This window comes from Protopterus annectens, chromosome 8.part1, assembly GCF_019279795.1.
Source record: "Protopterus annectens isolate FY-2018-M chromosome 8.part1, PAN1.0, whole genome shotgun sequence".
Taxonomy (NCBI): Eukaryota; Metazoa; Chordata; order Ceratodontiformes; family Protopteridae; genus Protopterus; species Protopterus annectens.
Genome location: NC_056742.1, coordinates 359619106 through 359633519, shown reverse-complemented (window position 1 = coordinate 359633519; position 14414 = coordinate 359619106). Strand labels below are relative to the sequence as shown.

Here is a 14414-nt window from a genome sequence, read left to right as displayed (position 1 = left end):
CTCATATTTTTGGTCAGTTCCTCAGAAAATGTGTGTTTTTCTGGTAAATCACCAAGGATTAAAGTTACTGAATGTCATACATTTGCGTTTCCGACATCGTATCCTTTAGAAAATGCATGGTAATATATTTCTAGCCATGTTTTAGGTTTATAAGAGCCATATTTAAAATCTTCCATTATTTTTGAACCTTTACCCCCCCCCCCTAATAATTTTAGGCTTTGTCCTGATTTATTGTGCTAATAAGTTGTTATATGCTGTTAGTTCACTGAAATCACACAGCTGAAATTAAGTTTTGTGACATTCAAATCGCCCAAAGTAGCACAATTAAGAAAGATTACTTTTAAACACTAAAAGTCACGTTTTATTTAGGTCACAAAATGCCCAATACAAGAGCTATGCTACTTTATTGTCTATTTGATGCTCCTCAAAGTGCTCAAGTGGCAAGACATCCCTACTACTGTGATTTTAAGTAATAAAACAACTTGTCTTACACACACACACACACACACACACACACACACACACACACACACAATTTCCTTATGATTGCCACATAAGAATGGTAGTTATGCACTTACCATAATGCTTGACGTTTTCATTCCCATCCATCCAAAGTGACTTATGGGTCCTCAAGCTGCTTGTCATATCCAAGCCAGCAAAGCTAGTGTTCCAACCTTGAGCCCCTTTAAGAAATATTTTCCCATAATTCCCCAGTGTTTGAAAATAGCTCAGATCAAGTTTGGTGCCAATTATAAAATGTGGAATCAGTGTAGACCATGACAAATATAGAGCTGTCCTTCAGATCCTACAAAATGATAACTTGGAAACGGGATAGAGGGCAGGTTGTCATGTTGCACAGAAGAATGAAAGGCTACAGAGTTACGGTAAGTACATAACTACCATATCCTATTCATTCCTTTTGTCTGATCTGACTTATGGGTCAGAATCCCCACATACAAGATACTCAGGCTGCGTCATGACAGAAGACCTCTGAGGATACTGGCTCCAAATGAAGCCATAGACCTTAATATGGCATCTAATTTGCAATGTTTAAGAAATGTACTACTGAAAAAATCACATTAACTGAAGAATTAATGAAGAAGGCTGTGAGGTGGCAATAGATCTGGGGGATTGTGCTTTAGGTTTGCATTGTTATAGGCAACTGTGAGCTGAATAAACATGGGAAATGCAATCCAAAAGCCACCTGGAGCAAGTATCTTTGGTTACATTTGACACAAGTTTACTGACTGCAAAGAGTTGAGTCCTTCTTGAAGGATTTGGCTCTTTGCAGGTAGAATCTAAGTTGTCTGTGCATATCCAGGGTGTGCAAAGTATAGTCACCTTTATTTAAAATGATTTAGAAAGAAAAACAGCCATAGAATTCAAAGGATATCTTGGTAACTGAGGGATCCATTCAGATGCACTGAACTTGACTGTCTTGGTACTAAGTATGTCTTGGAGCCATTGACTCAATACCAAGTCTTTAACTCCATCTCAGATCTATGTTTTTCTATCAATTTGTCTTTATTGGATGATATCCTGGGCGTTTTGACCTCTGGATCTGGGGGTAAAAGCCCTTTGATAATAAACGTATTTTCTTGTTAGACAGAACATGAGGCCAGAAGGCTTTGCAAATAGCACTCTTGGTGAAAAAATACTCCACTGTCAATCATATGATGCACAACTCATATGTGTCTTGGGGTGGAAGTTTATGGCTGCATTTCTGCTACTTGTTAAAGCTTTTTTTTTTCTAGTAACTCCACACATAAGCCAAACAAAGTCATACTAAGAAATAGTAATAAATATATCACGCACACTAAAAACTACCAATCTCTTAAGGAGATGCTAAGACCAGCACTTCTTTGTAAAACTTCACACACTATATGAACAACTTTGAATTAATCTATGAAACACTATGCCAAGTTACACTCTTAACTAAAACTATTAATAAATAAAGATAAGTAGAATAACAGTAATAGCAAAATACTCGATGTTGAAGAGGGACAAGGAAGGAATCTGTACAGAGTAAAAGTTTTCCCAAGTTTGCTGACTGCTCTCTCAAAATACAAAGAAAATTGCTAAAATATGAGAGAGAATATTTAGCTGTCATGGAGTTATAACAGCTGTGGTGGCAGAAAAGATCTGAAATATTTTTACACACAAGGGACATCATGGAAAAATATTTCTTAAAAGGGTTCAAGGCTGGAGCACTAGTTTTGATGCCTTGGATCCAATAAGATCCATACGTTGTATCATATGAATGAAAGGAACAGGATCTGAAGTTTTAATTAGTAAACATAATTTTGTGAATTGTTATTCAGAATCAGGTCATGTAACTAATGCTCAGTATTTTTTTTTAATTTCAGAGAGATCAACAAAATCAGCTTGTGCAAAATCCAACAAAGGACAAAACTAGGCTACAATATCTTTATAAGTTTTATAACATTTAAGGGTGTGATTTCTATACCATTAAATGATATTCATATTTAGGGTTCTCCAGTTTCCTCCCACATTACAAAGACATGCATCTGGAGCCTTTCTCCCCGGGCCTCTGTTGAAAATTGGCTTTGTTCCAAGTTGGACTTTCCCGGTTAACAAATGTTAAGTAAATTAATAAATAAATGTGTTTTTATATCATTTTTTACATTTAATTCAGTTTGAGTGGATGTTTCCTTGCTTAATAAACTTCACTAAGTAAAACTTAAGAACTGCAGGTCACTGTAGTTTGATTTGTGGGTACTGTAATCCTGAATCCCCATGTGAAGGCTGGTCAGAGTATCAGACCCCTGTGAGAACTTAAGTTTTCTCTGTTCGATACTTCCATGATGCCATTTGATTTCTTCCCTTCATTTCCCTTCCTGCTGTGTGTTTTTGTGCAGTGATGGGGGAGTTCAAGTTTCACCAGTTCAGTTTCTTCAGCTATGTCCCATCTGCAATGCACTGCATGTCTTACAGCAGTCACACAGACCAAATGGCTATAGCATGTCTTGATGGATCTGTGGAGATTTTTAGCTTCTCCAGTAACTACTTCCAAGGAAAGTAGCAGTAAAGGTTAAGTCACCACTCTTAAAGAACTCAGCAGCCCAAAACAACTGAAATTCCTCTTGAGCAAGAGTACCATGCCTACGTGATTAACAACTGCAATTTCTCCTACACAGTACATTTCTCACTGCAATTCCACTTGTGTGTGCAAACAATTGATATAAGATAAATATTTGTATTTCTAACTTGTTTAATGGCTAATTGAATAATATACTGTAAAGGCATGCACACTACTGAGGTCTCCCCCCCCCCTTTTATTCTTTATTCCATACTCAGCTGCATTTTTTTTTTACCTTTGACTGCCTCATGTATCTGGCACTAGCCCTTACTGATAATTACTAGAAATGGACTTTTTTTTTTTTTTTTTGGATTTGTTTTCTCGCCTAACTCCCCTTGTACACTCACCTATTTTCTGGATTTCCCTGCTTAAATTTAAAAAGTTAAAAGACAATATATTATAAATCCCCTCAATTTGTTAACATACTCATAATATATTGGTTTGGGCGTATGCATACTGATTTTACTTTCAGTGCAACTGATTTTTTTCCTTTTCTAGATGCACAGCATGGACTGCAGGTAGGGCGGGTCAACTCACTGTATCCACCCTCCTCTTCGCTCTGGGCTCAGTCTGCTCTCTACTCTACCCCATTACCTCCCACCCCTTATTCATTTACTTTATACTCTCTGCTCACAGCTACCACCCAGCCCACTGTAATTAATTATCCAATCCTATCACATCTGCCTCACAATATTCCTCCTATTTCCCTTTACCACTCCACTGACTTCACTTAGCTAAGCAGGTCAGCATACTTAACTATCTCCAAACACACCTTCATATTCCATCCTGCAATTAAAGGTAAATTAAATAACCATTATTCTGTCTCAAATCACTCTAATGCTGCATTTCAAATCTCTGCCTCATACCATAGCTCTTCTCTACATCTTACCCAATTTACTCCTCTCCTCTACCTTTCATTCCTAACTTCCTACCATACACAACTCCTTCATTTCCAACCTCTGACTATTACTACACATTCTGTACTACAAAATGAACCCTCCTTTACCCACACTAGCTCTCCATCTGTCTTAAATAACTCCTCTACCCAACTTCATAAGCACAGTCTTTACACACAAATCCATATCCCCTAAACCAAAGTTCAAAATATTTCATCACTACTACTACCTTGCAACACCACCCCCTCTTTCAAACACACTTCTACTTGATGGGGACATCCACACCAATCCAGGTCCCCCTCCCCAAAAAATTGCTCCACCAACCTATCTGCCACCAGCAACAACTGTCTCCTCCCCAGTGCAAAACACCTTGCTATATATACTCAGTTAATATACAAAGCTTACCTAACAAAACTTCAGAACTACATTCCTGGAAAATCCTTTACTCCCCACACATCATAACCCTATCTAAAACTTGGTTACAACCCCATATCTCCGACACTAAACTCTTACTCCCCCAACTACATGTACCATCAAGACAGAACCACCAGTAAAGGTGGTGGAGTTGCAATCATGTACTCCGAGCACCTGAATTTATTCCCTTTACACATAACCCACCCAAATTACCACCCAGGTGAACTACCCCCCCCAAAAAAAAATTGCCATTGCTTCTATCTCTATCCCACCAGGAAACAACATTTCTGTCTTCCAATCTGTCCTCTCATGGATGTCACTCCATAGTCCCTATGAAACCATCCTGTTAGAAGGCATTAATATTGACTGGCAAAAATTATCTACTACCAGCCCTTCCCTCAATATCAACCTTTATGGTTTTCATCAACTAATTACTACACCCACTTGCTTCAACAAAAATAGTAACAATACCTCCACCTTGGATTGGATTCTAACATCAGACTCTAACCTCTATCAAAACCCTACTACCCTACCAGACTGCCTAAGCTGCCACCTTCCTATCCGAGTACACAGACACTCTATTCAGGTACCTAAGCTCTATCTCTTCAGAGAATGTCGCAACCTCATCTCTTTTAATAATGATACCTTCAACAACATCCTCAATTCCATAAATTGGTCCACAAATTCTATTATAATGTCCAATTCACCCATAACTCTTACCCTAAAAAATTCTGGCACTCCATTAATAAAATCCTGCACTCAGGTAACGCTACCACACCAGCCCCTACCCTGAAAAAAACTCCGTTTGAAATCACCACTCTTCTTAAGTCCTATTTCATAGAATCTATCTGAAAACTAAACCAAAATGGTAAAAATCATAATCTCACACATACCATTCCCAGTACTACCAGTAACAGCTCTTTCACACTAAACCCCATCCTAACTTCTTACATAAAAGCTCTTCTACTTAACTTAAAACCATGCTCCCCCTCCTCTGACAACATTCCTCCCCTCTTTCTTAAATTTGCTGCTCACTCAATAGCCTACCCAGTTTCCATTTTGATTAATAGATCTATACAGGCATCTACCTTCCAAGACATATGGAAATCTTTCTAAACCAGTCCATTACAGAAAAGAGGCAACAGCAATTAACCATCCAACTACAGTCCTATTGCCACCCTCTCTCCACTATCTAAACACCTTGAAAAATGCATACACAAACAGCTACTTAAATACCTAATAGATGAAAACCTCCAACCCTTACTCAGTATAGATTCAGACCCCATCATCGTACATCCCCTGCCCTTCTGTCCTATGTTCAGTATACTGTTGCTGACAGAGACAAAAATCTATTTGTTTCTTGCCTCTTTCTTAACCTCTCAAAAGCTTTTGATACAGTCTCCCATTCTAAACTTCTTACTAAACTAACTGATCTCAACCTATCCCCCTCTACTATTAAATGGTTCACTATCTATCTTACTAATAGATAACCATCAATAAGATGGCACTCCACCTGCTCCCCTTTCTTACCCATTCATACTGGGCTCCCTCAAGGCTCCATTCTTGGCCTGCTACTCTTTAATGTTTTGACCAATGAACTACATGCTTCCTGTACAACCTCCACCCTGATGCAATACACAGAAAATTCCACTCTAATCTCTTGTTACAACAGCATTTCTGACCTCCTCTCTATCACTCAAAATACCTTTGTGATCATAGAAACATGGCTAGCCCACAACCAACTGATACTTAATCCCAAGAAAACCAAACTTCTACTTTCTTCCCAAATCCCTCTCTCACCTCAAAATCACCTTCATCATTTCTTCTCTTGATAACACATTATTCAAGCTGACCCACATACAATGCTCCTCAGCATTATAATTGATGACCAGTCAAAATTTGATGTCCATATGTAGCATTGTGTCAAAAAAACAAATCACACATAAAAATGCCTAGCACCTGAGTCCAAACAAACTCTAGCTCAGGCTTTCCTCCTTCCTTGTCTACTATAAGGCTCTTTTATCTTTATTCATCTACAATCCACCCTTTTAGCCAAACTCCTTCAAACCTATTACAGCATTGCAAGATCTGCCAGTAACCAACCTTATAAATCACATCACTGCCTTGTTTTAAAACAACTTCATTAGATGGATTTCCCCCAACACCTGCTTCTCTCATAGTCTTTCCAAACCCTTAGCCTGTCCCTCTCTCTCTCCTTCCTAATATCCCTTTACAGCCCTTCCCACACTCTCTGCATCTCAAACCAGCACTTACTTGACACCTACAAATCCAACAAAACTATTGGCAAACGTCATTACAAAAGCAGTGTGCCTCAGGCTTGGAACAAGCTCCGCCCAGCATATGAACCATTACTAGCACAAATCTCTTTAAATCCAAACTCAAAAATTTCCTCCTAAATTCCAGCACATGCCATTGTCAAGATCCTACTTAATCCCCCACTCCCTCCACTTTACCTCCTTGCTATCTCTCATATTGCTACCTAAGCTGTCTTCATTGACTCCTTACTGAAACTTACGACTCTCAAACCTCTTCTTACAATAACTTCTTGCACTCTGATAGACAGCAGCAATACCAGCTATATTTGTCTCTCTACTACATACATCTCCTTACATAATACCAAGCTTATTCTAATGTGTAACTTCAGGAGGGGGGGTGTCCATATTCATAAAGGACACCCACACCTCAAGGTTGGTGGCAATGCACGATGCATCGGAGACCATCCAGGTGCAATTAACCATAGGCAAGACTGCTCTGCAATTTGTAGCATGTTACAGGCCACCCTCTCAAACCCAGGAACCTCACATGGCCTTCCTGAAAACACTGGAGGGGATAAATGTATCTCCAAACACCATCATACTAGGTGACTTCAACTACCCTAATATAGACTGGGAACACTACTCAAGCCAAAACACTCTAATCCAAAGATTCCTGGAGTTCATAAACTCAAATGCCATGGAACAACTAGTCACCATCCCCACAAGAGGAGAAAACATACTTGATCTCATCATCACGAACATGGGATCAAAATGTTCAACACCGGAAGTATACCCCTCACTGGTGAGATCAGATCATAAACTAATCTCGCTGGAGGTCCTCATCCCGCCCCCACCTGAAATAAAAAAGACCACAGTGAAAAACTTCTCAAAAGCCGACTTCACACTTCTAAAAACTAGTGTGGTCTCCTTTAAGGCCCCTGAGCCAGTGGTAAACATTACTCAAACCGCTGAATCACTTACAAATGCCTTCTACCAGCACCTACAGGACTGCATGGATCAGGCAATCCCAAACAAAACTAAGACTCTCTGTACCAAAGGCAAGCGTCCAGTCTGGTGGACCCCAGCCATAAACAGGCTCTACAACAAAAGGAGGAAGCTACTACAAGATAGAGCAAAATCCTTGAAAGGTAAGACACCCTTGATCATTATAAGTAAAAAACTAAGAGCTCTCATAAAATCATCCAAGGCAAATTTTGAGAGAAAAATCGCCAAGGACTCAAAAGACAATCATAAGGCCTTCTTTAGCTATGTTAGAAACCTAGGAGAAAACTCCCAGATATGCTCAGAATTAGTTCAAAATGATGTGAAGATTACTGAACCTACACACATTGCCAACATACTGGCTGACAGGTTCAGTGCAAACTTCTCCCCCCCCTCCTCCCCAAAGGAGAGATATCTATACCAGAGGATTGTAGCCCCCCAAACATCTCCAACGCCCAGGTGAGAACTGCTCTCACAAAGGCAAAAAACACAGCATCCATGGGACCGGATGGTGTCCCCGGCTGTGTGCTCCACGAACTAAACGAGGAATTAAACCCACAGTTAGGACAGCTGTTTAATCTTAGCCTCACCTCAGGATACGTACCCAAGGAGTGGCGCATGGTGACTATGGTCCCACTTCACAAGGGCGGTGCCTCCACCGACCCTGGAAATTACTGCCCCATTAGCTTGACAAGCCTTATCTGCAAAGCCATGGAGAGGATCATAATGGAACTCATAAATAAAGACATAGGGAACTTGCAGACTTTGGATCCAACCCAGTTTGGCTTTGTCAAAGGCAGATCATGCCTCTTAAACTTGGTTGACTTTTTCGAGACAGTCACCAAGGCCATTGATGAGGGAAAGGCAGTCCATACAGCCTACCTCGACCTGGCAAAGGCCTTCGACACAATATCCCACTCAGGTATCATCGAAAAACTCATCAGCTTGAATGTAAACCCATACATCACAAGATGGGTTGCAAACTGGCTAAGTGACAGAACCCACAGGGTCAGAGTTGCTGGAGCCATGTCAGACTCAAAGCCTGTCACAAGTGGTGTCCCACAGGGCTCAGTCCTGGGTCCACTCTTGTTCGGCATCTACTTTTCTGAAGTACAAGCAAACACAGGAGGGTTATGGCTGACAACGTTTGTAGATGACTGCAAACTGGGCGCCATAGTCGAAAACACATCTGACACAGATATCCTTTAGAAGGGCCTCACAGAAACGGATAACTGGTGCCAGAGCCATGGCCTAAAGTTAAACGCCAAGAAATGCATAGTCATACCCTTTGGGAAAAACAAGGTTACCCCTAGCTACCATATAGGTGGCAATCCACTGAGCACAGAAGAAGTCATCAGGGATCTGGGGACCCAGGTTGACAGTAGCCTTTCGTTTGACACTCATGTTGCTAAAGTAGTTAGGAAAACCTTCTATATTGCCCACCTGATCATGAAGGGATTCACATCTAGATCAAGGGAGGTCATCGTCCCCCTGTACTCATCACTCATTAGACCTATGATAGAGTACAATGCCTCGTTCAGAATGCATCTGACCCGACACCTGCTGCAGCTTGAAAGGCCCCAAAAGTTCCTCACCAAAATGGATAAAGGGTCTCAAAAATATATCTTATGCTGCCCGACTGAAAGAACTCCAGCTCTATTCAGTCTCATACCGCTTGCTCAGAGGTGACCTGTGCCTGACATATAAGGCCATGTCAAACCCAGACTTGATGAATATGCTTCACCTCAAAAAATCTAGATCCCTCAGAACCACAAGGGCGGGAGACTTAAACCTTGACACGGTTATTAATAGAACGTGCTGGAGGGACAGATTCATCACCCAGAGACTCCCTATGCTGTGGAACAAAATCCCGGTACATGTGAGGCAGAGCACCTCGCTGGCCTTGTTCAAGAGGAATCTTGACCAATGGATGGGAGATCGCAGATATACCCCAGGGATTACTTCAGTGTCACTGCTTGACAGAGGCACAGCAAAATAATAGGCATAGTTTTATTCAAACTAAAGGGGTGGCGAAAGCCACACAACTATGGGCTAGGCTTATAAATGCCCTTGGGCAGATAGTCTAGTATGAACCTATGAACCTATGAACCTATTTGTAGTTCTGCCTGTAATTACTATAGAACAATTTTCTAAGCATGCCATTTATTTTTCATTCTACTCTGTCCAAAAATTGTATTTCCTGTAATGTATATAATTTCTTCTGTAATGTTTCATTAAGTATATTGTATTTGTATTGTAAGTTAGAGCATTATTCCTTGGGTCTCCACTGAAAATGGGCCACTGGCTCAGTTGGACTAACCTGGTTAACAAATGGCAAATAAACAAACAAATAAATAAATAAATAGCTGTAGAATGTTCTAAATTTTAAACAAAAAGTATGACGTAAAAGTGCTAACCCTGTCTAACATAAATTAAGTGGTTGTAGCATGATGGCCCATTGTCAGAGGAGTTTTACTGCTGCTTATGCCACTAGAGGGGTGGATGCAACTAGTATCCCTAGCATTTGAGGCTAGCTTGGAGAGAGGAAGTACAGTTGTTATGGACCAACACTCTCATAATTTGAGGTAAATAGAGCTCCAATGGCAACATTATACTTCACTAATGACCAAGTGGTAGTGTCTGTTTTGCTCCAAAGAAATTACTTACACTAACATGTATAGGAGTTTACATGTGTTAGCAACTCAGCAACACTGCATAGAAGGTCTATCTAGGGATAAGGAAGTCGGGTCACAAGTTAAACCTCCATTATAGCCAGGGCCATACTGGACCCCCATCTCTCATGGTTACACAGCTATGAGTAAAGATGGCGTTACGCCATTGACAGAGTGGACAGGAGACTGTGACTAGGGTGCATTCAGGACTGAGTTAGCTACCTGGGTAAAAATCCATTCGTTAAACAAGTAGTGAATATAGTGGTATTCATGTGAAAAGCTTATGTTTTCATACAAATAACCTTGTCAAAGCCCATTCTTTTACTCTCATATTAGAGAGTATACAGAAACTATAGCATTTATGTGAAGTGCTAATTAATTTCAGCCTTTATTTTTACCATTTTTCCTTGAATGTGACTAGATATGTATTACTTAAGCACAAAAACATGCATTTGAGATATATTAACTAATTATTTTGCAACACTTCATATGCAAAATAAGGAAAGAGCAAAAAAAAAAAAACACCAGCTAATATTCCTTAGTGCATCATGTAAGTACTACAGTTTCTGAATATCCCCCAGGTATTTTTCCTCAGCAGGTTTGTTATATATTGACGTTCTCTATATTTTAAGAATATTTATTAATAAAACACACAGCTAGATATGTATCCAAAGTTTATCTAGCACGATTAATCAAAACAATGATGATATGATTTCATTTTTTAAATAGTTTTTTAATTGTTTAATAACTAACACTCCTTTTTTTCATTTTTCCATTTTGGTAGCTGCTTGGTGTACTTTGAACAGAGAATGACTCGTACTTGAAGATATACCGATGGAGGTGAACAAATCATGCAAATTACAGACGTTCTTCTCTTGCATTTGTTCACTGTTATACTGAACCTCACAAAAACTACAGAGAAGTAATTTTTCTAAAGAACTCTTTTCAAATGTTGTCTTGTTAATTTTTAAAAAGGAATGTCAGGAATGTTTTAGCTTGCTATTTCAGATGAAGGATTATCCTTCTGCGAAACCAAATCAGGTAGAATCAAAGACTATACAGAAGTATAATGTAAAAACCCATATAAACTTTAGTAGCTTTTACAGACTTAATTTTTAAACTGCAATGATATGAAAGTGTCTTACATTAAACTCTTGAAAATATCTCTACTACCTTTGTTGTTAGGAGCTTAGGTAGAAAAACTAACTAGTGCACAGAAGTGTTATATTTTAAATACAGTGTAATCCATAATTTTGTAGTCTGTACTAAAGAAAACGGAAAAGGCCAAAAGTATGATTTCTATTGGCCTCTCAAAACACAGACCTAGTTTTGCTATTACGTTTTGGTTTCTTATATATTTTATGTTTATGGACTATAGAAATAAAGAATAAAGAATAAAATTGCATCATGCTTTTTAACATTTCTGATTAAAAAAGTTATTTCGTACTTAAGAAATGCACGATAAGGCTTGGTATGTACTGCAAAGGCTTTGTTGTAGAATTTAGCCCTGCTGCTCATAAATAAATTTGTTTCACATTTCGTTTTATATTAAAATCAAATGAATTTTATTGTTGTAGGCAATGATGATTTATATACTCTTATAATTGTATTATTTGATTATAAACAGTAGTACATGTTAGAAATTAATTCTATTGATTGCAAGTGGTACAAGTGCTGGATGCCAGTATTATATGCAGTTTGCTACATTTTATTAATGAGTGATGTACAGATTAAAACCTGAAATAAAGTCCTTCTAAAACTGGTATTTTGCTTTTCTTTTGTGAGGTGCTTGTACTTATACAATATTTTTTAAACAAATCTGCTTGTGCATGATGTTAAATGCAATCCTAGCAAATCCTACACTTCTGAAAATTATTAAATAAAACAAACAAATAATGCAAGAAACACAATACTTATAAATGTTAATACTAATGTTTATCAAACTACTTTACTTGTATGTGTAGTTTGAATTTTTTGTTATAAGCATGCTGCATCTCTATATTCGTATTTCCATTAGACATCCTGCATTTTAATATTTGTTACTTTCATGATTTCTACATTGTTTCTGTTTTGACACTAGGTTCACCAGTTACTTGTTTACTACCAAATGGATTATGAAAACTGCTTTCTTTGCTTCACTTAACATTAACTAAAATTACATTTATAGATGTAAATAAACATCTTGACAGATGATAAAACCAATATATTTCTTATATGCTCCTTATATTTCTACCACTCCAGAAAGTTACCATTTTAACCAGCCTAATTCTTTCTTTCTTACTGAGGTTCTTCTATGAGTTAGTGAAGTTTGCAAATGTTTTCGACTGCACAACATTCAGTGTTTACTTAATCAGTCCACTATCTTTAAGAAATAATAAATAAATATATGTCTTATCATATTTTGGTTCCAATACATCTCATCAAAAAAGCATATATCTTCAAAAAGACTAACCCCCATGTGGACAGCTTTGCGTCTGTCACCCCTTACTTAAATGCACTAACTCCACAGATGCATAACTGTGCTTAAAAATGAAAAGCCCAAAACAATGACTTACTGACAATTCATAAGTAAAACATTGTACCAGCAGCGATTCCTTATGGATAGCCACAATGTGTGAGACAAATATCAGGGAAGTATATTCAATGAGCTGAAACCTCATTCCCTTTGTACTCAACAAAGGAAGGAGAGTTCTCATATTCCTCCTGAATTCAAAGCCTTTACTCAGCACTTCTAAGAGTGCAGATATCTTGTATGCCATCTTATATGTGTTATCAAAATTAATTTTATTTCCAATCAGTATACCACATGTCATTGCATCATATGCCATCAAAACACAACTGACTGCTCAAAGGGACTTTAATCCATTTCTTACTGAAACAGCAACCATTTGCTGTATAAATACATACAGACACACACACACACGTTTATTTGGACAAATTAGTGCAGTTTTTCAGAATAATATAGTGATCAGCAATGTGTACTATGATCACTTGCCTTTTTGGAAGAACACAATTTGATTTCTTGTGCATAGGTACTTGTGACTTGGCATGCTATGTATCATTTAGATTTAGTATCAATTTCTTAGTAAGGTGCTTGAAAGTTGATATTACTGAATGAATCTTGATTAGTGAGACAAATAATTGCAGGTCATGTTCTGTATTTTTTTTTTTACAATTAAGCAGCAGAGATCGTGTTTACAGATGAAGTCAAAGTATGTTGGGGAGGTAGTGCTAGCCTGATTACATCTGAAGGACACCGTGGCAAATAAACACTTCTGTTACTTTGGCTGCCATTCTGTCTGGCACACACATGAAGGTAGACATCGGTCAGTCATCTTGTGTGCTTTTTTTTCTACATAAAAGGTCTTGTCCATAGAGTTATATCCAGAGCGAGTGTGTGTGTGTTAATGCCAGCCTGATTACAGTGCTGAAAGACAGTGTGCATGGCATACACTTCTATTAATCTGCCTTAATTAAAGACAGGCAGACATCTGCCTTAATTAAAGATAGGCAAACATCTGACTTAATTAAAGATAGGCAGACATCTGACTTAATTAAAGACAGGCAGACATCTGACTTATTTAAAGACAGGCAGACATATGCCTTAATTAAAAACAGGCATACATCTGACTTAATTAAAGACAGGCAGACATCTGACTTAATTAAAGACAGGCAGACATCTGCCAGTCATTTGACTTTTATTCTTCCAAACTGGACGTAAGTTTATACAAAAAATTGCAAACTGTTATTACTTAGACTGACTTTCTCTCCATGGTTACAAAAATATTGTCACACAATTGTCAGTCATTGTCTGTCACTACACAACAGGATGTGTCATCATGACATTGTGACTACACAACAGGATGTGTCATCATGACTAAAACCAAAGTGTGTGCTTGTGGATACTAATCAGGTCACACTGCTGCAGAACACTATGGCAAGAGTAGCTATTACATAGATATCCTTTCTCTCTTTAAGAACATACTTACAGGCAGAAAAATCCCCAGTACCCTTCTGGGATTTTAGTTTGCTACACAACAAGCTTTGTATTTGT

The 14414-nt window shown here is 38.3% G+C and overlaps 1 protein-coding gene across 1 annotated transcript in view; it reads left to right on the top strand.

The window, feature by feature from the left end:
• The window catches only part of NECAB2 (N-terminal EF-hand calcium binding protein 2), a 2586853-nt gene extending 2574730 nt beyond the window's left edge, over positions 1-12123 (top strand). Inside the window, exon 13 of the mRNA XM_044081939.1 lies at positions 11145-12123. Coding sequence (XP_043937874.1) covers positions 11145-11173 — 29 coding nt within the window. The 3' untranslated portion in view covers positions 11174-12123. The remainder of the gene's footprint in view (positions 1-11144) is intronic.
• Positions 12124-14414: the final 2291 nt, after the last annotated feature.